Below are 26,326 nucleotides of genomic sequence, written 5' to 3' on the forward strand. Positions count from 1 at the left end.
ATCTTTAGGGTTTTTGAGGATCGAAGATGCTAAGACGTATGTTAGGGTGAAAATCGAAGGCGGGGAAAGGGTTTATATTGGAAACACTGGAGATCCGCCATGTTAAGACCTTGACTGCTTGAAGGTTGACGATCGGATTGAGGATCGAAGATGCTGAGAATCATTAATTTGTCTTCATGTCCATCTCCGGATATGTTCATCAGTGCCTCCGTATGATGTTGGAAAGGGGCATGTCAATGTGAATAGGTTAGATGGCTGTGGTTAGGAGATTAGGTAAGGTGATTGTACGGTGTAGTATATGATCCTTGTGTAGCGTATAGTATAATACGTATATTGCTTAATGTTATTGTACATGAGGTAAGATATGTTGTACCTCTTAATTTTCATAAGAGGTGGGCAATATCCTTAATAATATATATATATATATATATATATATATATATATATATATATATATATATATATATATACATATATATATATATATATATATATTTCTGATGAATATAAATGACTAATTTACCATTAAAATTTAAAAGTTATTCATTTATCATGATAAAAATCCAATATATAGTAAATTTATCATATATGTGTAAAAATAATAAAAATTATAAAAACTTTAAGTCCCCACCAACCCACGTATCCAATCCTCTCCAAATCCCCCTTCTTGGTATTGACAGAAGAAATTCGAAGCATCCTTCCATTTAAGCGGTGAAAACCTGTCGCCGGTCTACTTTCCGGCAACACCGACCAACCATCCTTCATCTACATTTTTCATAGAAAGCTGCATCTCCACCTTCCGATTAAATATCAAAAGCAGAGGCCTCCATCGATTACATATCAAGTACATTCAATTAGGTCCCTTTTCCACAACATCTCCCTAGAGTACACATCAAATTTCAAACTTTATAGTAGAAGAAATATGGGTATCTTTGTCGATCACACGGTTTATAAATGATGTAATCGGCCATTCCATATATCGACCGAAGAAAGAAACGTAAGCCATAAATTAAAGGTAAGATTCAACCTAAAATTGGGCCTCTTCTTCCTGTATGAACTTTATCTCAAGCATAGTAAGTTTGTTTAGTGATTTGTTTGGATGTGTTCAACGTCTGATGCAGTTATTACATATAATCTTCAACATTAAAAAAAATTATGATTTCAAGTTTGATCTAATTATGTCAAACTATCAGTAATGTAAAATCAATATCGATATAAATCATCACAAATTTTACTGTTTCTATTTACATAATATGCCAACTTGTTATAATGTTAAAGTATCTGTTATACACACAGGCTCCAAATACAAGACTCTATTTTCTTCTTAATTTGGACTTTTGAAGCATTGTTATTTTGAACAACGGAAGTAACAATGGAACTAAAATGACAATTCAGTTTAAAATCAAATGAGCAGAAGGGTATTCAAGAAACATACACTCATCCACATTATCCCACTTAAAAGCCCTTAACAGAAAGTACCATTTTTAACAACCTATTTTAATTTTTGGGGGAAGTTGGTGTAGTGAGAAGAACATAAGGGTAATTTTGTAAAATGGATATTAAGTAAAGGATTTTTGGTGAAGATAAATTGGAAGGTCGTTGATGAACGAAAAGAAGGGTAATTCTCTAAATTTGGCACACATGTAAGAGTTTTTTTTGACAATCATGAAATAAAATATAATTTTTGATTAAGTGGTGGACCTTTTCTTAAAGTTTAATTTCAAAAAAATGTCCATGGCCTTAAGAACAGTTACAAACAACTGAAGGAAAAATTAAATTAAAATGGCAGTACTGGATAAAATCAAAGTAGGATGCTATAAATCTTTTTTTTTTTTGTCATTATGATGTTGTTGGGAAGTCTTTAATCCTTTGTTAGGCTTGTAGTTCGATGTGGTAAGGATGTCTTTAACCAGCACTCAGTTCATACTTACACTATGGTGACATGAAGATTTTTTATTTACATTTATAGATTTGAGCTCTAGTAATTTCAACCTTCCTTTTTTTCATACCACAGAACTAACAACAATCACTAAATGAGGATATAACATCACATACACACAGATTCACAGACAAAAAACGACAGCAGTGACAAGGGTAAATCAGGTAATCACATTTGACAACTTATTATTCAATTTTCCAAAAAAACAGTACAACAGTAACATAATCTTGATTGATATTTCTAAACTTTCATCCTTATAAATTGAAGTTTAGAAAACATGTAGTTTGCAGGGATATGATTATCTTGAGACCTTAATTATGATTTTCCACCTTACAGTGGGTGGTTATAATCCAGTGGCCAAGTTCTTTTCAAACATATCGGATTATAATCCACTGTTTCGAGTAAAAAACGATAACAGGTAAAAGAAATGGGGAAAAAACTGAGAAAACTTGGTTGCTATTCCTCGAAATGGTTAACATTTTAATAAAAAAGAATTCAAGAATGAAAACTGGGTTGGAATCGATTAAGATTGTGATTGAAAAAAGAACATCTAAAAGGTAAAGAACAATGTAGTCTTGCTAACCTGAAGATGAATTTTTTTCCCTCTGAAATCGTATTAAAACAGGAACGTAAACAGGTAAACGTGTATATGTATACAAATATTTAAATTAGGAAGAGTAAACAGAAACGTTATTGATTGCCTGATTTATTGGGATTAATATTCCATACTCCATAAATAGATATAGATAGAGTTAACAAATATTATCTTCCAGATTTTTTGCAGATATGTATGGTATAATTGAAATTTGAATTTGAAATTTCATGATTTACTGATTTATAGTATTTCGTTTCCTGATTTACAACTTTTTTTTTTCGAATGCAAGGGCAAAATGGGAACTTCACTTACAAGTTTTGAGCGGGAACAATGAAGGGAAAGGCGTTATTAGAATGACACGTGGCGAGTTTAGTACTGTTTTATTAGAAGAGAAGACTAGGTTAAAACTCGTAGAAACCACGAGAGGTAAGTTAAAAATTTTATATAGTACATAATAGTTAATAAATATAAAAAAGCATTTGATTGTGGATGGTAAGTAAGTACAACTTTATTTGATTTAAAAAATAAACATAAAACTTCAACATAAATTTTGAAATACTTCTTTGAACACAACATTGGAAGTTTTATTAGTCAAATTACAATCCTTATCTAAAATCAATAACTTCAGTCCTTCTCTACTCTTTACTCTTGATAAAGCAACGTATAACTGACCGTGTGAGAAAACCGGTTCTCGCAAAAACAACCCAACCCTTTTTAATGATTGGCCCTGACTTTTATTTATGGTCATAGCAAAACAAACCGCTAGGGGAAATTGTCTCTTTTTGAACTTATATGGAATTTTGTTGTCTGAAGGTGTTAAAGACAACCTTGAAATAAAAACTCGATGCCCAATGTTACTTACAGTTAAGACCACTGTTTCTATGACGCGATTACCCAATGATACGACCTGAAGTCTAGTACCATTACATAACCTATTTTTCTGGTCGATATTTCTTAGTAACATAACCAGAACACCGACTTTTAAAATCAACTTTTGGTTTGGCAAACCGGAGATTTTATGTCCATTTAAAACATCAGGTTAATATAAACTATCATCAAACTGATTGTGAATAAACTCTGTTTGGCAGATGCTATCTGAACTGAGGTATTCTTTTTCTTCTCTAGGAAACAATGAAAGCAAACGATCATTTATTTCTTGAACAACTTCATTTTTCGGTGCAAGTATTGATCTTTTTTCAAAATATTTGGGATCGTTCAAGTTGTCAAGAAGTGATGGATATACAAACTCAATTAATGAACCTATAGGATCAGAAGATTGAGTAATCAGAAGAGCTTCAGGAATACGAATAACTGCATCACCATCATTAGAACCACCAACATTTCCCTCTCCTATATCCAAGATCCAATTTGCAAATAACCTTGTTTGTTGTATTTCAGACGGATCTTTTCCAACAGTCAACCTCATGTTCTTCATTAATTTTAAAACTTTGCAATTTGTCCATATATATGAAGAACTTAACGACGCGTTGACAATTTTTTGTCTGCTACCATTAGAAACAACTGGTAGAATCTGTCTAAAATCACCTCCAAATACGATTACTTTACCTCCTAATGGGATATGTGAGTTCCTAACGTTACCAAAACTTAAAACATCCCTTAAAGTGCGATCCAATGCTTCAAATGCATGCTTATGAACCATCGACGCTTCATCCCAAATAATCAGCAATGTTTGTTTTAGTAATTTGGAGGCATCACTGTCTCGATCTATATAACAAATTGAATTTTCAGTAAGATTTAATGGAATACCAAAGCGAGAGTGTGTTGTTCTACCTCCGGTTAGTAACAAAGAAGCAATACCACTTGAAGCAACAGTCAAAACAATTTGATCTTTAGATCTGATAGCTGTTGATAAAGTCTTCCAAAGAAAGGTTTTTCCCGTTCCACCATAACCATAAACAAAAAACACACCTCCTTTATTATCTTCAATTGCTGCCATGACATCCTCAAAACACCTCGTTGTTCATTTGTTAATGAAACAATCTGAAGTTCGTTTTGAATACTTGTGATGTCATAAGATAACTCCTCACCAATCAAACGATTATTAGAAGAAGATACACAATCAAAATCTGGGTAAGTCATGCCTTTGAAGTTCTTGAGGGTGGAATTGTTATGAAGTAGAAATGATTCAATCTCAAACAAAGTCAAGTTCTTCAATTGATGATCAGTAAGGGATAAATCTGTAGAATGGTAAATATAAACTTAGAAAAAAAATAAAAATATATGGTTTATATATAATAGGTTAAATTCATAAAAGCTAAGTATTATACCAGAAGAATTTAACCGACGTCGTTGATTGTAAAGAATTTCGTCTGAAAGGTATTCCCATGTATTTTCCCAAACAAATATTGGTCTTCCCAAACTATCAGAGATCAACATCATTGAAAATAATGACCGTAGGTAATAACCAGTAGCTGAATGGCTTGCTTCTTTAATAGCTTCAATATACTCTTTATCATCATCTAGAAGCCCTAAAGCGTATCATGCGTCTCTAAAAGTAGGACATATTTCTCGATTTATTGTTCGGATATCTTCAAAAGATGTTGGACCTCTGACCTTGTTTAAAAGAACTCTTAAGAAATATGCTTCACCAAGTTTAGGTGAAACAACATGAATTCTCCCAATTGAAAATCCTATTTCCCTTGGTTCCCATTTCCGTGAATTAGCTTTCCACACAAACTTTGTAGGGAATTCAACATAAGTAGATCTCGGGCTTGTTTATAGATCTTGTTACACTCAAGCCAAGATGTGAACATTGAAGATGCAACAGACGGTTTGTCAAGGATATTGTCGATATCATCATCTGGATCATAAATAACTTGTTGATCAGGAAGATGAAAAGGAAGCCTAACCACAGCAAGATACCTATAATGAATATCATAACCAAAAATTCTCCATGATGTTTCACATGCAGATATATATCTACAATCATAATACTCTTTGATTTCGTCTACTGAATTATCAGTAGCACTTTCATTTTTTGATTGTATGACAGCAAGTGTAGCTCTGTCAGGACCTTTATTGATATATTTGAATAAATACTTTATAGAACCAACTTGATTGCATCACTCGACATTAATGTGTCCTTGATATCTTTTCAAAAGGTCTTTGTTATAAGCAACAACAAGTATGTTATCCAATTTGACACCAGACTTTTCAACAAAAGATCCATCATTTCGTCTCCTATATATCGGAAAACCGTCTTCATCGGCTGAAGTTTCATTGGAGAATGTTTTCGGAAAGTTTTTTGAACACTTATTATCACCCATGCATGGGCATTTCATATTTTCAGCACCACAACCATGCATCATGAACTCGCTCACAAGTGAATACAAATCAGGATCTTCATTAATGTTTGGAATCTCGGCCGAAATATACTTATCAATTTGTTCAACGGTACGGAGTTTGTCATCGGAGTGCAAAAAGAGACATATATGACTATGAGGCAGGCCGCGCTTTTGAAACTCGATTGTATAAACAACTATAATTTTTTTAAGGAAACTAAAAATAGAAATAAAAAATGTCAGTAATGTAAATAGATAATAAAAATATAAATAATAAATGAAATGTAATAATTTTGTTAGGTATGATCGTATTTATACTATAAATATGAAGATGGTAAAATTGAAATTTTAAAATCAGACATACCTCCTTGAACTTTTCCGAATAATTTTTTCTCTCGCAGGTCTTTAATCATTGCATCAAGCTTTATTTTAAATATCCTACACAGAATATTTGGCTGTCTTCAGGTTTGAGATTTGTGTCTTTAAGAAACCTTTTGATTTCAGGGCATTCTGGATTGCATGTTATGGTTATAAAAAAATCTGGATATCCAAACCATTTACAAAGGGACATAGCATCCAAATAGTTCTGCTGCATGTAACGTGCACCACCAGTAAAAGAAGAAGGTAAGATAACACGTTGTCCAGTGTTGGAAAAAGTTGTCTTCCCCTTATCTTGTACGTTTCGAAGATGTTCGTAGGATGCATGTCTAAGATTTTTTTGTTTTTTCCGTACGAAAAAGTCTCTCGCTTTCGATCATTGTATAAGGCATTAACCAAAAATTGTTGGAAAAGCCTTCTTGAATTAAGAATTAATGAGAAGCTATTAATCCTATCTTGAATTCTGTAAGCAAAAAATTATCTCATTGTACAGTTAGGGCGCTTGCTGCTGCTTGAACTTGTTAAACCTCGATGAAGGATGTCTACTTTATACCCATCATCATCATATGGAAAGAGTAGTGGATACTGAAGAGCGAGATAAGAAGGATGTAATTCACTAATACGTTGAAGAGAGCCCGATGAATTTTGTACAATGATATCTCTATTTTGAAAAGAATCATCAATGTCTCCAACAATCAGAGCAGCAACTTCAGATGCAGACAGTAAATTATATGTCCTTCCATCTTGTATCCTTTTTCCAATAAGGCATAACTTAAGGTCAATGTGAGGATTGTCGTGGAAACAATCTCTCACCATCCTATAAGTCTGAACCAACACATTATTTGAATCCAACATAAGTTTCAAATCGTGTATAATCTAAAGATCGACTGAATCACAAGTTGATGTAGATGCATCTTGTTGTCGACTGCAAATAAAATGTAATTTAAATGTTAATAGTTGTAATGAAAAATAATGAAAAAACATAAAATAATTTTGATATGTGTGAATATGACCGTTAAGTCTGAATATGAATGGAGCTTTTCCACTATTAATGGATGCATCAACTTTCCCACCCATTGAGGTAAATGAGAACATTGAATTGTAACGACGAATGTTGTTAATGAAGTATTTGGATTTAGAATCTGTTGAACGAAAAAGATTTAGGTAAGTTGGTGGCGCTTCTTTAGAATCTGGAACTCAACCTTGCCATAACCACAACATAGTGAAAAACTTGTATTCTGTTTATCTTTTCCTCTAATAGATTCAACTGTCCATAACTTTGCATTACATATTTGACATACAACATTCTGATCACCATGATCAATGTAATCTGTTTAAAAAAAATCAATGTCAAATATAACAATCTATGTAGCTGTAACAATTGCATAAATTTAAGATAATAATTAATTCAAATAACTTTTTTATTGTGATGGTTACCTTTTGATACACCTTTAGCTATGTTTGCATGGGTATGTTGATCATTAACTTCTCCGTGTATTGTAAAGTCAAACATAGGAATTGCTGATATGTTGGTAGGCTTCCTTTTTAATCTATGGGTTCGTCTTGTTAAATTATCAGAAGAAGAAGGTTGAATTATAGTCGACGAGTTGATGGATTGCATGCCATTGGAAAAGAAAGAGTGATGTCTGCTATTTGATATTGGTGTTTGGATGTTATTATAAGAATTATATATGCCTGTAAAACATGATAGAAGAATTAGACAGTATAATTTTTGCTAGAATTTTTAAACATTTAATGAATGACAGTAATAATAGGTGGTAGAAAATTACTCATACCATTGGAAATGTTAGATAATGGTGTTCTAACATTTCGAATTGAAGGAGATTGTAAGCTTCTTTGTTGATATGAAAACGATTTATAGTTACTTGTATTTTCGTTACCAACATTTTTTTAGCTGTTTGAAGGTAGAAACTGTCCACAAGGAGTGCACATTTCTGTTATACAATATAAACATTTGTTAAAAAATATATAATTATCTATAAGAAATCAAGGTATGAAAAGAAAAAAAATATATTTATAAGAAATGGAAAACGATTACCATGGATGTGCATGTTCAAAACATTAGAATTATATGGACTTTGAAAGATTGATGCGGTAGAGATTCCTTTGGATTTTCTATTATCCAAATATAACTTTCTAATCTTTCTTCTCTCTCTTGCATAATTATAATACATGTCCATTCGTTCTATAAAACAAAAGTAACGAAACGATAAAAATATTACAATACAATGTATTCAAAATATAATGGAAAATTAAAAATGTTTCAAGATACTTAAAAAGATTTAAAAAAAACGTTTTAAGAGATTGATATGTAATTCGTTCATATAATAATCTTGAAAATAGTAAAAGTTGGATAATAGGTTGTAGAAAATGACTCATACCATTGAAAATATTAGATAATGGTGTTCTAGCATTTAGAATTGAAGAAGGAGATTTTAAATTTCTTTGTTGATGTGAAAACGATTTATAGTTGCTTGTATTTTCGTTACCAACATTTTTTGAGCTCTTTGAAGGTAGCAGCTGTCCAGAAGGATTGCACATTTATGTTATACAATGTAAACATTTGTTAAAAAAAAAAATATGTAATTATCTTTACTATATTATTAAGGATATTGCCCACCTCTTGAAAATTAAGAGGTACAACATATCTTACCTCATGTACAATAACATTAAGCAATATACGTATTATACTACACGCTACACAAGGATCATATACTACACCGTATAATGACCTTACCTAATCTCCTAACCACAACCATCTAACCCATTCACATCGACATGCCCCTTTCCAACTTCATATGGAGGCACTGATGAACAGATCCGGATATGGACATGAAGACAGATTAAAGATACTCAGCATCTTCGATCCTCAATCCGATCGTCAGCCTTCAAGCAGTCGAGGTCTTAACATGGCGGATCTCCAGCGTTTCCAATATAAACCCTTTCCCTGCCTTCGATTTTCACCCTGACAGACATCTTAGCATCTTTGATCCTCAAAAACCTTAAAGATCTGCCATCTAACCTATTCACATCGACACCACCAAAGATGCCCCTTTCCCCGCCTTCGATTTTCACCCTAACACGCTCTCAGGTCTCAGCTATCAAAGATCCCCGAACACAGAGGGGAGGAGGACGTCGTTGCTGACGACGAATCAGCTCTCAACATCTTCGATCCTAAAAAATCCTAAAGATCTGCGTCAATCATCTCGAGAAGCCGCTGCTGATGACGATTCCGCCGCCTACCACCACCTTCGTAACCTCCCTCAGCCACCACAGGTACCCTCTAGACACTATCATCATCGTTTCTTCCAAAAACTTCTTCCAAATCTATTCCGTCTAATGTGAGGACGAGGTGAGATAGATTCACAATATTTTGTACTATCCCATTCTTGTGTATCTCGAGAAGCCGCTGCTGACGACGATTCCGCCGCCTACCACCACCTTCGTAACCTCCCTCAGCCACTACAGGTACCCTCTAGACACTATTAACATCGTTTCTTCCAAAAACTTCTTCCAAATCTATTCCGTCTAATGTGAGGACAAGGTGAGACAGATTCACAATATTTTGTCCTATCCAATTCTTGTGTATCAAGTATCCAAAAAAATGCTCAAAAGGTGTGCTGCAATTTGCTTAATATAAAATCTCAGAGGTTTTTTATGAGCAAAAGTTAAAAGTTTTAATACAATGTGAAATTCAACGGAGTAAATGTTTGTCTAAAGCATAATCAAGTTCAGAGTGTTGTTGTAGCCCTTGTATCTGGTTTTAGTTTTCAAAAGAGTTACGCAAAGATAGTTAAAGTAACTTTAATTATTGGTTTTATTGGTTAATCCAATACCATGTCTCAGTTTGTCTACAAAGATCTCTTGCTCGATTGTCACTCTCTTTCTCTCCAGGTACTTTTTTTCCAATAAATTTTCCAACATCACTCGAACTTGTTTTGTTAATTTTTGATCTTGTCCGATTGCAGTTGAAGCAACAGTTTGATTCTTTGGAATCCCGTGTCTCAAATCTCGAATTCCTGTAAATCAAAGAAGCAAATAGTTGTTGTTTGTGTTCCTCTTTGTTGTCTTGCATATTGTCTTGTAGCTGCTACCCAGAGTCTTGTTTTGACTTTTAAATGTCAAACAAAATGCTTTTTGAGACACGAAATTGGTATGAAATTATTTATCTCGAGCTATTTACAGTTTTCAAGAAGGTTAAAAGTGCATGTCTTTTTTGCTGATTATTTGATTCTCATTATATATATGTTGTTTTATAACTGAAAACATGCACAATATGTTTAGCTTCAATGAAACATGGAGAAGGACAAGCCATTTTCACAGCAGAATGTTCACATTCATTCCATTTTCATGGTATTGCTTCAAATGTGAAACATGGGAATCACATTTGCCATGTTTGGAGAGCAAAATGGGAATCACATTTGTAACTTTATTTCCTTTTTGATTAATATATTTGTTTTTAATTCCAAACCAGGTTGATGAAAGATTGAACATATCAAAGGCTTCAAGAAAGATTGAACATACCATTTGATGAAGAAAGCCTTTAACATCAAGTATATTTTAACACTGCTTTAGATTTTTGTTTATAGTAATGAATAATCATTACTTTGGAAAATAGTTAACATAAATAATAATTTATGTTATCAACAGAAAGCTCTTATAGATTTGTGGTATTTAGCATATCCAGATGTTAAACTTCAAGGTTTGACCTCAGAGCAATGGAAGGATATGGGGTGGCAAGGAGTCAATCCGTCAACCGACTTTAGGTTCAATTGCACTTTTTTTTTAATTATTTGAATTTCTTGATAAATACAAATATCTATTTTGTTCATGATAACATATTAGTTACGAATGTATACAAAAATTTCAAATTGTTTGTTGGTATGATTACAAATAGACGAGTAAAAAGGTCATTTACTCAAACATTACATTCAGTCCAAAAAAGAAACAGACTATTCTATATTCTATCACATCTCCTGTTTTTATACAAAATGCTTTTTTGATGGATTTTTTTTTTCTATAGGGGTTGCGGTTTTATTTCACCCTAAAGCCTGGGTTGAAAAGGTAAAAAATGAAAATATTATCATTCACCCTAAAGCCTAATCTACATATATATATATATATATATATATATATATATATATATATATATATATATATATATATTATAACTAAATTGAAATGAGACTAAATTGTATACTTTTTGATTGTCTAGATGGGTACCTCCTGCTTTGCCAATAGCCAAGAGTCCAAAAAATGAGGAAACTGGAGCCACATTTGCTGCTTGAAGAAGCATGGTACTACTATCTTTTTTCTATTATAGGGTAATAGCATTATTATTTCTATTTAAAAGATTTTAAAAAATAAATAAATAAAAAACTGTATTGGTTGCAGAATACTGTCAAATTTTCTGATTTACTTTGTTTTCAACTTATATTACATTTAAGTAAATGATAAGTTTCTTTTTTAAAAATAACTAGAAGAAATTATTATTTTTTTAAATGTTACTAACATTTACAGTATTTTCAGCTTCTAATATATATTTTATTTTTAGTATGATATTATTTTAATGAAAATATGATAATAATATGATTAATTTTGGTAGGATTCTTGACAGTTAGTATTTATGGTATGATTTAAAATATTTTCGGTATGATTCTTGATAGTTAGTATTTATGGTATGATTTAAAATATTTTCGGTATGATTTTTGACATTTATTATTTATAGTATGATTTAAAATATTTTTGGTATGATTTTTGACAATTAGTAATATCCGAAAATACATCATTTGATACATTATTCTGTCTATAAATCTAATGTATTATGTTCTTATTTTTTACTTTCACAACACAATTCACCACCAAGGAATCGGGAATTAGAAATTTACTTCATTACATTGGATTACATTTCGTTACACGAATTTAGGTTTTCTTTATTTCTTCTAGCTGTTTGATGAATCTTCTTCTGTCTTCTGTCTTCTGTTTTCTTTAATTCTTCTACTTTACTAGATCGAATTTGGTGTAACCATGTGAAGATTGTTTGTTAAAAATTGCATTCAGTTTGTTCCTGTGTTACTTTGTTCCTGTTCCTGTAATGGTATAATCATCTTAATGTATTTGTTAGATCTTTAAATTATTATATGTTATTTCCTTACTATATTTATCTATCTATTGTGTGTTCGTCTGGAAGATCCATAATTCCATATGTAGAATTAAGTGTTCTTTAAGTAACCTAATGTTAGACTGATAAGATCATTGCTCTCTCTTTCAATGCATTGTTCAACAGTATGATCTGTCACTAATGATTTTAGAAACTGTATAGTTGTTCTGATCCATATGAATGACTCATAATTGTTCAACAGTATGTCCTCACAGCGTATTCTTTAAATTATTATATGTTATTTCCTTATCATAATATATTTTTCACATCCTTCAAAACATAAAAAAAATAATAATAATAATTTTATGTAATGGTAAAAAAAACATGGTGTTCTGATCCATGTTTTCGTGAACCCAATTAACGGTTACGTTTAGAGTTCCAAAAAGAAGGTTTTAATATCATATTTTATGCAATTATAGAATCAAAAAGCTTTACATAAATTGTTTTCAATATATATCTATAAAATTAAAAATAAAAGCTATTAATATTATATTTTTGTGTAGAATAAAATATAATAAAACTCAAATGACTAAAAATAATGTCTAAAACGATGATATTAGAAAAAATAAGAATTTATCAAAAAAAAATATCTATAAACATGAAAAATATGGTCTATAAACGTTAACTTCGTTCACAATTAACTACATAATATGGAGTTATTTTGGTACAATTAACTACATAAATATAGAATATATTGCACTGTATGAATTTTAACACAAAATGAACAATAGATCCCATAAAATTGTAATCTGATGGATAAAATCTTATCTCTATCTAGCTATTTGTAAAGGAAAATAGAAGAAGATAATAAAAATACTGTAAAGTATTAATTAAAGAATACGACCATATTTTCTTTTTTGTTGTTGTATATATGCTTTGGTTTTTTTGTAATATTTAATGAATAAATCATGTAATAAAAACTCTTATTGCTTGGATATTTTAAATTTACAATACATATGTTATAATACTTTGGGCATCTCAAATCAATATAGTTTTTTATATAAATAATGATGTAAATCAATTCTAAATCAACCACATCTGACTTTCGTTTTGTAGAATCATGAATGGTAATATTTACGTTGATGCATTTTCATTGCTACTAAACTACCATTTGTGGTATATTTTGACACCCGTTCGTATGGATTTCATTTGGAGGGACTCAAGAGCCAACAAACTCTTCATGGTTCTTATTGATCAAAATGTATGTTTAAAAATTATTTATATCTTATTTGTTTTTCATAATTTATCATAAGTATTTTGTTTATAAAAATATTACATTTTCTATTAGAGAGAGAAATTGTTAGCAGTTGTTCCACAACAAATGATGCGTTTTATTTATGGAGGGAATCTATTGGGTGGTGTGTTCTCTTTAAACCATTTCCAAATCGAACCAACCTATGCTAAGTATCCGAGGTATCAAGAATACAGTTTATTACGTGGCGATTTGATGATTAAGATCAGCAATAACACACGGTTTAATCGATTGGTCGATGTTATCATATCATGGTTTCCGGTTTTTCCATTGGTTCCCTTGATAAAAAGTTTAGTAGAGGATCAGACAGAGAGAAAAATGATGATCGGTAAATTTAATAAATTATATATATTTTTAGCATTCTAAAGTTTTTAAAATAATAACAAGTTGTCGTTTTAATTATCGCTATTTTTAGATGTTGTTGGAAAAATCATCAAAGGCAAGCGAAACTATTCTCGTTACTCTGGTTTACTGACGTTAACTTCGTTCACTTTATATCTCCAAGATGGGTCGTAAGTGTTTATTATTATTATTATTATTATTATTATTATTATTATTATTATTACACTGAAACAAAATTAGGTGACTTTGGAAATATTTGATTATAAATAGGGAGAGTATAATAAAGATGAAACTATATATAACCGACCGAACACGCCATCAGATTGTGACGACTGTCTATGCGATAAAGAGAAAGTATATAATATTTGTTTCTCGGGTGAAATTAATTCATTTGGATTCAAGTAAGTTTTTTCTAGAAAATTATAATACTTGTAGTGATATTAAAATAACTAAATCAATACATTTTAATAGTTTTTATCTTATTTTCAGTGAACATTTTGATATCAACCAAACTAAGCAACATAGAGTTCCAACCGAGGATGCCAGAAGCATTTAACATCATAAATATGCCTAGAAGAATTTTTAATTCCACGTGAGACATTTGGTGGTGTTTTTTTTGAAGTTTTGACAACTTTGTTTACGAGTGCGTTGCTTTTATTGTTGATCTACATTAATGTTAGACATATTGTGGTGAATTTTTTCATGTGTGGTTTATTTTTCTTGTGTTGACTTATGAATTGATAAATAATAACTTTTGGATATCTATGGAAATTTTCATGTGTGGTTTATTTTTCTATTGTGTTTTTAGATTACAAGTTTTTAGTATAGTTGGTTATTTATTAAGGGTTGTGTTACTTTCTGAAACACACACATACATGACTACTAAATCACATGGTCTACATTACAAAATGTTACATTCTTGATGATATAATATGTGCTTATTCTTAACATTTCCATTATAGTGTTCAATGAGGAGCGTAGATAAGGGAAACGAAAACTGTGATGATTCCCAAAACCCGATAGATATAGAAAAAGGTATGTCGTTTATATAAGTATATATTTGCATTTATAATATATGACTATTTATCCAAATAATATATTTGTATAAAATCAAAAAAGATACAATAGAAACTATTATGCACGAAAAAAGGAGTAAAACAAAATGAGAAGGATAGCTAACGGTGAAGGATGTAGTCAACCTACAACACTCACAAGTTGCAGTACAATGGAGACAAACGAAACAAATATCAACGAAGATTCCTCTGTAAGTGTTATAAGTGCTGCTCAGCGGACGAGGACTTATAATAAAGAATATTATCAATGAAGAAAGGAACGAACTATGATGACAAAAAGAAGAGTATACGCCTTTCAGGAGGATCCATATGATTTTGTTTACAAAAATATCCGTATGGAACATCGTATATTAAAGGCTCAAAACCCTTGTGTTTATTGTGGAGCAAAGGAATTACAATATGAATTCCCTACCTTTTGTTGCATGAGTGGGAAGACAAAACTGGCATACTCCCCTATTCCCACAGAATTGCACCAACTCTTCACAAGGCAAGAGCAGCTAGAAGAAAGCTTCAGGTACAATATAAGGGCGTATAACTCAAACTTTTCTTTCGCATCACTAGGTGTAAAGGTGGATGAAGAATTGGCAAGTATGACTTCTGGAGTTTACACTTTTTGTGCGCACGAAACACTCTACCATAATATCGATCAGTTAATTTCAAGGGATGGAAAATCGAGGTATTTACAGTTGTATTTTTATGACGGTGAAGCTGAAATATCACAGAGATCCTCCTGGAAGAATGTTGATAGAAGAATCATTCAAAAACTAACACGTATTCTAGCTTCAAATCCGTACGTTAGAACATTTAAACGTCTTTCTGATTTAGGACCGCTTGATAAATATAGAGTGACTTTGAATGCATCGGTTGAACTTGACCAAAGGGTGTACAATAAGCTGACACATCTGAGGTGTGAATATTAACATTTATCTTTACTCATTTTAAAATTAAATGTGTCATATTTATTATTATACATATCATATTAATCACCCTATTGAACTACACCTTTGCATAGGTTGCTGGTATTTGGGTTGAAGAAAATGACAACATCACTGCATATAAAAGAAGTATTATTGTCTACGGGGGGTCTAACTATAGTACTGAAATTCAACCTCACTTTGGTTGTTATGATCCTTTGTTGTATCCTTTATTCTTTCCCAATGGTGAGTCTGGATGACATCCGGAAATACCAAGATATGGGGTCGCCATGGATGAAATTCATAGTGACAATGAAGACAATGATGAAGGTTCCGAAGGTACGCCTTTAACATTCTTTTACATATTTAAAACATGTAACATATATTGCCTTAAATATATGGATATTAAATTTATATTTTTCACATAAATTATGATATCACAGAATCTACTTCAAAAAAAGGCAGAAATACTGTAAGTATGCGGGAGTACTATTGTTACAAGTTCCAGATACGGTCGAATGATAATGTGATTTTGATGGGAGGGAGATTGTTCCAAAAGTTTGCATTAGATACCTATATAAAGATTGAGACTACACGTTTGTTTTTTGTTGAAAAGAACCAAACCAAAATTAGAGCCGATTTATACCAGGGCGTTGTTGATTGCTTCAATGCCAGTGAGGCTCAACCAAGTAGGGTTGGACAGAGAGTTGTGTTACCTGCAAGTTTCATTGGAGGTCCACGTGACATGCAACGAAGATTTCTGGATGCCATGACTTTAGTTCAAGATGACGGGAGGCCTGATATATTTCTTACAATGACGTGCAACCCAAAATGGAAAGAAATCGATGATGAGTTATTGCCTGGACAGTCAGCTCAAGATCGACCGGACCTTGTTGCTAGAGTTTTTCACGCTAAGTTAGAGGATCTCAAGGTACAGTTATTCCAGAGACATATAATCGGTGTGGTGGGGTCGTATGTGTATGTGATAGAGTTTCAAAAGCATGGATTGCCACATGCACATTTCCTCTTAATAATGACACCTGGATATAAGATAAATAATCCAGACGATTATGAAAAACTTGTGTGTGCGGAAATTCCCGAACCAATAAGGTTTCCTGAAATGCATGATCTTGTCAAAAGTCACATGATGCACGGTCCTTATGGTAGCTTACGAGAAAAAAGTCCATGTATGCAGGGTGTGCCAAAAATATGTCGTTTCAGATATCCTAGGCAATTCAATGAAAAGACATCATAGGGAGAGGACTCATATCCATTATATAGAAGGAGAAATAATGGAATTGAGGTGACTGTAAGAAATACATCATTGGATAACAGATGGGTGGCTCCATACAACCCAAAGTTGTTAATGATGTTCAATTGTCATATCAACGTTGAGGTTTGTTCGAGTATAAAGTCTGTGAAGTACCTCTTCAAATATGTTTATAAGGGCCATGACAAACAAGTTATCCATATTGATAAAGACCAAGAAAATGTTGTTATTAATGAGATACGAAAGTTTCAAGACGCACGTTATGTGTCCCCTCATGAGGCATTATGGCGAGTTTTTAGCTTTCCTCTTTCAAAAATCCACCCTTGTGTGATGGCCTTGCAAATACATCTCCCGAATCAACAGTTGGTTAGGTTCAAAGACGGTGACAGAATGGAAGACATTGTTGATAGGGAGAAAGAAAAAAAATTCAATGTTGACGGCATTTTTCAAGAAGAATAAAGAAGATTCCAATGCGAGAAAATATTTGTATAAGGATTTACCAAACATTTTACATGGAATCGGAGCAACCATTGTTGGAGGACCATGGAACATAAATCAATGATTGGTTGACTTGTTTATGCTAATCCATCTGAAGGAGAGAGATACTACCTACGCCTGCTTTTATGTCATATCACCGAGCCTACCTGCTTTGAAGATTTATACACAGCCAATGGTGTATTACACCCTACATTTCGAAAAGCAGCTCTTGAAAGAGGTTTAATAGAGACCGATGATAATTTATCACAGTGTCTTGTAGAGGCTTCCTTATTTCAATTTCCCAGCGCACTTAGAAGGTTATTTGCGACGATGCTGATTTTTTGTGAACCAGGAAATGTTCGCAAGTTATGGGATGACCACTATGATTCTCTTTCTGAAGATTATAGGAAACAATATGGATGTGCCGAACGAGTGCAAAATATGGTATTCATCGACATTAGAGTCTTCCTAGAATCTATGAGTAAAAAGCTTAGTGATTGCGACCTTCCAAATGTCAGTGCACACATCGATTTACAATCAAGAGGTTATCGTGAGTTGCAAGAAGAATACTCTATAAATGTGGAATATGAAGACTTACATGCGCGGGACTCTCTCAATCCAGACCAGAAGTTTGCATATGTTGAGATAATGAGGCATGTGGATCAAAATATTCCGGGTGTGTTCTTCATAGATGGTCCCGGTGGAACTGGAAAGACATTTTTGTACCAAGCTTTGTTGGCCAATATTCGTGCCCGTGGTCTTATTGCACTTGCAACTGCCACGTCAGGTGTTGCGGCTAACAACATGCCAAGAGGGAGAACAGTTTATTCACGATTTGGAATTCCCCTCAATCTTGATAATAATTCGACGTGCAAGATCTCTAAACAAAGTGGGAAGGCTCAGATACTTCGTGAGGCAAAGGTAATCATATGGGATGAAGCAACAATGGCTAAGAGGCAGGCAGTAGAAGCAGTTGATCAGACAATGCAAGACATCACAGATGAGAAGCTCCCTTTCAGTGGAAAGATAATGGTTATGGGAGGCGACTTTAGACAAGTGTTTCCAGTTGTGAGACGTGGCACTCGAGCACAAATTGTCGACTCTAGCTTACGAATTTCATCCCTATGGGCTTCAGTTAAAAGGCTTCGATTAAATATCAACATGAGAGCGGTAAATGACCCATGGTTTTCTGATTTTTTATTACAAGTCGGTGATGGAAAGGAGGAAACATTGGACGAGTCCTATATTCGTATACCTGATAACATGTCCATTCCATACACTGATAAAACTAAATCCGTTGACGCTCTGATTGATGCAATATTTCCTTCTTTGCAATCCAACGGCGCCGATTCAAAATTAATCATTTCGAGGGCGACATTGTCAACTAAAAATGAAAGTGTTGATGAGATTAATAATAAGTTGATCGAACGATTTTCTGGCGAGCAAAAAGTTTACTATAGTTTTGATGAAGCAGAAGATGACAAAAATAACTTATATCCGATGGAGTATTTGAACTCGCTAAATGTTAGTGGTGTACCCCCTCATTATCTTCGGTTAAAAATTGGGTGCCCTGTAATACTTTTGCGAAATATTGATCCTTCAAATGGGTTATGTAATGGCACCAGATTGATATGTAGAGCTTTCCAACAAAATGTCATTGATGCAGAGATAGCTGTTGGCCAACATGATGGAAAAATAGTGTTTTTACCAAGAATTCCTCTATGTCCGTTCGCGATGAGATGTTCCCATTCAAACTTAAGAGAAAGCACTTTCCAATTCAGCTTAGTTTCTCTATGACAATCAATAAAGCTCAGGGACAAACAATTCCAAATGTAGGTGTTTATCTACCAGAATCGGTATTCTCACATGGCCAGCTTTATGTGGCGTTGTCCAGGGGAATATCACGTGTCAATACCAAGGTATTAGTAAAGCTGGAAAAAACGTTTGATAATGATGGAATCTACACATCAAACGTTGTGTACAAAGAAGTGTTATGTGATTAACAGGGTACAATCAACAACTTATTATTTTACAATTTCTTCAAATATGTATCTTAGATGCTTATTTGATGTTTAATGCAGGGCTAGCAGATGAAGCAACATGATTGCAGATTGGTGTAGTTTATATATTGGACGTGTTATAAATGTACAAAACTACATGGTTGCAAATTGTTGTTATTTATATATTGTAAAATCAAGTTTGAACTATTAGATGAATTATTTGAAATGTAGACTCAACTTTTGTCGCATTGTATGACTATGCACGTAGCAAGAAACTATATGTTGAAATGAACTATTCGACACAAAATAGTCTACCAAATGGCCGCAATGAATAGGTCACGTCTAAAGGAAACTAATCATCACATTAAAACTATCTTCCGAAAGAAACTTTTTGCCGCCCGGCGCTTAGCGCGGGTAAACGGCTAGTTTATAAGAAATGAAGGTATGAAAAATGATTACCATCGATGTGCATGTTCAAAACATCTAAATCATATGGACTTTGAATGGTTGATGCGGTGGAGATTCTTTTGGATTTTCTATTATCCAAATATAACTTTCTAATCTTTCTTCTCTCTCTAGCATAATTATAATATATATGTTCATTCGTTCTATAAAACAAAAGTAACAAAGACGATAAAAATATTACAAAAAAATGTATTCAAAATATAATGAAAATTTTAAAATGTTTCAAGATACTTCAAAGGATTTATAAATCGTTTTAAGAGATTGACATGTAATTCGTTCGTATAATAATCTTGAAAATAGTAAAAGTTTGATAAAAAACAAAATTGATACTGTCACGATTTTGTTTCATGTTTAAAACATGTACGGTTGATGAATTCCGAGGGACTGAAGTAGAAAAATAAATTTTGGATTTTTTTTATCCAAATATATTTTTCTAAGTTTTCTCTTTTCTTTAGCATGACTATAGTCCATATTGTTCGTTGAATCTGCAAAAAAAAAAAACAGTATTTAAATGTTAAAAAAGATGATATATATTTGTAAAGATGTTATAAGTATATATGGAGAGTTAAATAGTCACAATCAAATAAAAATTACTACGTGCTAGGCGAATAAAAGGGTTACTAATCGAAGACTCGATCTGACTTTTTGTGGTAAAAATTATTAATTTGGTATCAATAATGACTTCTTTTTTTCAACCTTAGTGGCGATTTTGGTTTTGAAAGAGGAATGAATAGATAGTATAGAAGAAAGATATATGGATGGAGGTCAAAATCTGGATAAAAGGTTTTCAAGAATTAATGACTTTGATGCTGTAACACGTTTGAAGAAGAGGAATCAAGGTAAAACTTTTTTTTTTTTTTTTTTTTTTTTTTTTTTTTTGCAGAAGATGCATAAATAATTGTTTGAATAGATTACAGATTAAGTGTTTAGTAAACTGTTTAGGTGATTGATTTTGAAAATCGAAAATTGAATTTTCATTGTTAATGTGCGTAAATTTCAAAATACAGCATGTGAAATTTTGGTTTTATATTCGATTTCCCGCTTGGTGTTTTATCATGTATTTTGAAATTAACAAAAATGATGCATTTTTAAAAATAAATCAGTGTTCATATGACGGGGGTGTATAAAATGTAATAAAATCAAACGATTAGAAATGGGTATAATAGGAATTTTAATTATATGTTTGTTTGTTAGGGTTAGGATGCATCTTTGTTTGCATTATGTTGAGAAGAAACTACCACATTATGATAATTTCAGTACAGTTTTCTCTAATTTATGTGTTTATGAGCATTTATAAATTTCTACTTATTGTGCTTCAATTAGTTCAATATCATTACACAAGTTTAAACAAAAACTTTGTAGTTCACAAATTTCCATACGTATAGCTTTTTCTTGTTAAGATAGCAAATAAGGTTTTCCTTAGGCTTTAAATAAGGGTATCTAACACTCAAATTTATGTTAGATATAACAATATATCTGTAGTAGAAATAAAAAATGATGATTAATATATATGTATTAGATATAACCATATGTCACCCATCTGCCCATTTTGCCCTCTAGAAATAAGGAATTAAACTTTACATTATCGTTTGTTCCAAAAATAATAAAAAGGAATAAAACCTCTCTTTTCTTTAAACTTATTTAAAACATGGACATCATCAGTACCAAAACTGAAAGGCATAAAATACACAAATGAAAGACATAAAATACATTGCATACAATGATAAACTCGATAATTGTAAGAAAGGCATAAAACTTCATAACAAACATTTGGGGACAGAAATATATTCATATTAAAAGATAATTAAAATAGAAGATGCTTTGAATGCCAAAGAAAGGCATAAAATTTCATAACAAACATTTAGGCATAAAATGTCACCCATCTGTTCCACAATTGACGGTACCAGAGGATGTATGCAGCTAGAAGATGCTTTGAATGCCAAAGAATGCAGAGTGATTGTTAGTGTGTCAAACCAACAAATAATGGGATAAAATAATAACAATAAAACTCAAATCACTGCTACTTCTTACACTAAAGATAGTATATGATAAGCTGGGTCGATCCACAGGAATACATGACTTCTTATTTAGCCTTATTCTCACACATCATACAAATAATATTTAAGTGGGGGATTATGCTTGAACTAGAATTAAACTTCGTAAGTAAACAAGATTGATAACAAAATTCAGTAAAAGAAATACATTTCCGATTCTGATTCCTATATATGTATTATGTTGAAAGATGTAATATGGTTATGACTCATGTTCAATCTAGGTTGGTAATTTAGATATTATCAAGCTCTAATATCCAGGTTGACAGAAGTGTTTTATTTAAAACATGTTCTTCAAATAAAACTTCATTTAATTGATTCAATTCAAACAAGCTCTTGGACCAAATCATTAAATGGCATTAAGTTTTTGTAACAATTACCAACAATGTTCAACATTCCTTATAAGCTTGGGATTATGAACATTTAATCTTTGATTACATTACTTTTGATCTAATTACAACCAATCAAGTGCATGTTACTAACATCAAATCATAAAACATACATGAATTTCACAATTTGATTAACTAGATTGATAAGAACCCTAATTCATTGATCAAGTGAAAAGAAAACCAATCAAACATGTAATTAAGTCCAAATCAAAGATTACTAGATAATAAACATAAAATCAAGTGCAAATTACAACTTAACAACTAACAAATCCAGAATCATAAATGATTTAGAAATCAGCCACTCATGTCTAAGTTAAACTACAAATTCAACAAATTTAGTCCTCAATTTGACTTACAAAATGCAAATTAAAGTGTTTCCAAATGTTAATCCCTTCCAAGATCTCCCCAAAATCCCTTTTCTTCTCTGTAAAATACGACTTAACTTCCCTGGAACTGGCTCTATCTCTTTTACAAATGATAAAACTGTTTTAAAACTGGCGACACGTTTACACGGCCCGTATAAATTATAACCGACCATTCACACGGTCGTGTAAACTCCAAAAGTAAAATGCTCCAATTTGTCAGGCCTTCAAAGTACACTACTGTTGAATATACGTTTACACGGCCCGTGTAAACTAAAGGCTTTCATTTACGCGACCCGTTTAAATATCTGTAAAACCAAAATCTTCATTTTCTTCATAACTTCCTCCTCGATGCTCCAATTGTCCCGAAACTTTGTCCATATCTCTTCTTCATCACCTCAACTAAGATTCTTCCTTCAAAAGTCCCTGAAATATCCCAAAAGTGTGTGAATGGAATTGCATCATGAAAAATCCCGAAAACTATGCAAAAATGCATGAGTTTAAACCTAAATGTAATGTACTTTTATGGATTAAAGCTACAAAATGAATGCATGAAATGCACCTAGCAGTGATTGATGAGTTGGTCGGAGATTCGTGGCTAAGTTTCTTTTGACGGTAATAGTCGGACCTACCATTTTCGGATCAATGGAGAAAAAAGATGAATGCCGATAATTTCCGAGATTCAGGGATATCTACCATTTTAGGATTTCAAAATTTGAATCCAAAACGTAATTTAGGAAGTAACAGGAGATATGCAAGATTAGGGGTGAAGAAGGTGGATGGGGTACTAAGAGGCGGAAGGTCATTTTCGAAACTTCACATGGAAACTTTGAGCGGGAAAATTCGGTTAGGAGGGGCTCAACAATTGCCACGTGGCAATTGGGTACTTATATATATATATATATATATATATATATATATATATATATATATATATATATATATATATATATATATAAGTCCATAGCCTTTTTTTTTATTTGTTGAGTTTGGGCAATTCGGCATACAAAGGAAGAACTAAGAACATGTTCATTTTTTTTTCTAACGGTAATATTTATAATTCATAATTATTATTACTTTTTTATAATCAGCAGTATTTTTTTCTAGCTTACATTGTTATTGGTATTGCTCATTCAACATTTTGATATAGTCAATTATATTTCTAGAGTCCATTTATCATAATTTTACCCTTTATCGAGTATTTGGTTGATTATTGTTATTTTATTTTCAGAAATTATGCCTCCTAAATATTTATCCGGTAGTAAAAACGTAAAAAGAGAAAAAGAATTGAAGAATCAACAAAGGCTAATAGTGGTTCTCTAGATAAGTTTTTCCAAAAAAACCTAAAGTTCCTTCTCAAAATCCAAATAGTGATGATATTCCTGATAATTTGGGTGTTGATGTCGAAGGAGATCAAATTAATGATGTTAATGTTGATAATGTTAATGTCGATGGAGATCTTGTTGATGTTGAGGATGGTAATGATGATGGTTATGACATTGAAGATGATTAATGATGTTAATGCTTCTCGATGTTGCTATTAACGAAGTGAATATGGAAATTGAGTACTTAAGGAGTTTAGAGAAATAGGGTTCTCCAGGGCGATTGATGATGTGAAGGAACTTTCTGTTGAAATGAATATTTGTAACAACGTGAATTTTTCAAAATAATTTTTCATTTCAAAAACAACATAAGAGTCATATCACAATTTCAAATCCACATGATAATAGTATTTCGAAAACAATCCCAAGATCTCTAAGTAAAATAAAACTCCATTGGTGTGTGTACGGATAACGTCGACGCCTTTCCACGGTCCTCGCTAGTACCTGAGACATACAACACAACAACTGTAAGCATAAATGTTTAGTGAGTTTCCAAAATACCGCATACAACAAATACGTCACTCGAGGCTACAACTCGACCTTCCGGTCGAGGTGTCTTAGTGGGACCCTCCAGTTCCGTAGCTCGTTGGGCCCTCTGGTCCGGTCATAGCTCGTTGGGCCCTCAGGCCCGGTCTGAATCGTTGGACCCTCTGGTCCGGTCTGTATCGTTGGACCCTCCAGTCCGGTCTATACAATCATATAACATGCATATATCACATAGCACATAAATTCATTCATAGAACATAATCTCATACATAGCACATAAGACCCTCCGGTCCACATAAATACCACTCTAGGTAACGTATAGTGAGAAGACTCACCTCGCGTAGCTCGGTAACTCGTAAATCTCGGAAACCTCGGACTCCGTGGGATAAGACCTAGCCTCTGCTTAATCATATGAAATAAACACTCGGCATCAACACATTTCCCAAGGCTAGACCATCCCTTCTCTTAAGACTCTCATGAGGGTAAAAGACCATTTTACCCCTCACATGGCTCAAATACCCTAAAGTTGACCAAACCCTAAAAGTCAACAAAAGTCAACCCTTCAGGTTATGCTGTGCGTACCAAACATGTACGCTAAGCGTACCCGGTGCCTTCATAGAATCGGGGTGCGCCACCCCCTACGCTGCGCGTTTTGGAATTACGCCCGACGTAATGCCCAGTTTCAGTCTTTCAGCTCTTGAGGTCTTAAACAGTTAAGACTCATGTCCAACTTTTAGATCTGACCATTTCTAAGCCTCTTAAACCATAAAGTCGATGACTTTAAGCCTTTGCATGGCTGGAAAAGTCACTAGCACCCAAAACATTCCATTCTCTAACCCTAGAAGCATAATACTCAAGCATGACCTCATATCAACAACCAAGATGGGAACTTTATGGATCTAGACCACAAATACTACTGAAAAGGGACAGATCTCAGACCATGGAGCACTTTACACTCATAAAGTCTCCACCTTTGGGGTTTTATCCCTAGAAATGGCACATGCAACAACAAACCAAAAGAAGATGAAACTTTTGAACTTTATACCTCTAAATGCAGCTCCTTGCTCTGTAGATCTCAGATCCAAACTTGCACTTCAAGCTTTAGACTCCACAAGCTCCTTTCCTCCTTCTTCACTAACACACTAAGGCACTATTAGCTCCAAGAACACACACACTCACTCAGGACGACTGAAGGCTCTCACTTAGGGTTTTACTCGCTGATATGGAGGCCGAGAAATGAGCCTTAGCATCCTTTAAATAGTGCACAAGTGCACAAGTCTAATTAGGGTTTTGCATCTGGGTCGGGTACGCCCGGTGTAACTATGGGTACGCCCAACGTACCTTAACGACTTCGCGTCCAAAATAAGCGTATGAGTACGCGCAACGTACCCCTTTGGTACGCCCAGCATACTCACTTGCAAGGCTTCTTCCACTCAAGGGCCAATCATGACAAATTGACAAAGAATAA

The 26,326-nt window shown here is 32.9% G+C and overlaps 2 protein-coding genes and 2 long non-coding RNA genes across 7 annotated transcripts; all 4 read left to right on the forward strand.

Moving 5' to 3' along the window:
* The first annotated feature begins 634 nt into the window (after window positions 1-634).
* LOC145028617 (uncharacterized) lies at window positions 635-8,037 on the forward strand. Of its 4 annotated transcripts, XR_013676095.1 has the most exons (5): window positions 635-1,015; window positions 2,015-2,103; window positions 2,824-2,960; window positions 6,341-6,460; window positions 6,708-7,213. It is a non-coding gene; the product is annotated as an uncharacterized LOC145028617 (long non-coding RNA). The 4 variants fall into 4 exon arrangements; XR_013676098.1 differs by lacking the exons at window positions 6,341-6,460; window positions 6,708-7,213 and adding an exon at window positions 7,793-8,037; XR_013676096.1 differs by lacking the exons at window positions 6,341-6,460; window positions 6,708-7,213 and adding an exon at window positions 3,623-6,334.
* A 2,686-nt stretch (window positions 8,038-10,723) lies between these two features.
* LOC145029461 (uncharacterized) lies at window positions 10,724-11,621 on the forward strand. The gene is made up of 4 exons (XR_013676556.1): window positions 10,724-10,788; window positions 10,886-11,001; window positions 11,259-11,299; window positions 11,451-11,621. It is a non-coding gene; the product is annotated as an uncharacterized LOC145029461 (long non-coding RNA).
* A 4,645-nt stretch (window positions 11,622-16,266) lies between these two features.
* On the forward strand, window positions 16,267-17,705 carry LOC145030532 (uncharacterized). The gene is made up of 3 exons (XM_078978885.1): window positions 16,267-16,315; window positions 16,420-17,206; window positions 17,312-17,705. Exons 1-3 carry the CDS (start codon window positions 16,267-16,269, stop codon window positions 17,703-17,705), a joined length of 1,230 nt encoding a protein of 409 aa, XP_078835011.1.
* Window positions 17,706-18,053: 348 nt separating this feature from the next.
* LOC145030533 (uncharacterized) lies at window positions 18,054-19,520 on the forward strand. Its single transcript, XM_078978886.1, has one exon. It carries the CDS (start codon window positions 18,054-18,056, stop codon window positions 19,518-19,520), a length of 1,467 nt encoding a protein of 488 aa, XP_078835012.1.
* The last annotated feature ends 6,806 nt before the right edge of the window (window positions 19,521-26,326 follow it).

This window comes from Lactuca saligna, chromosome 2 (genome assembly GCF_052625555.1).
Source record: "Lactuca saligna cultivar CGN05327 chromosome 2, ASM5262555v1, whole genome shotgun sequence".
In the NCBI taxonomy this organism is placed as follows: domain Eukaryota; kingdom Viridiplantae; phylum Streptophyta; class Magnoliopsida; order Asterales; family Asteraceae; genus Lactuca; species Lactuca saligna.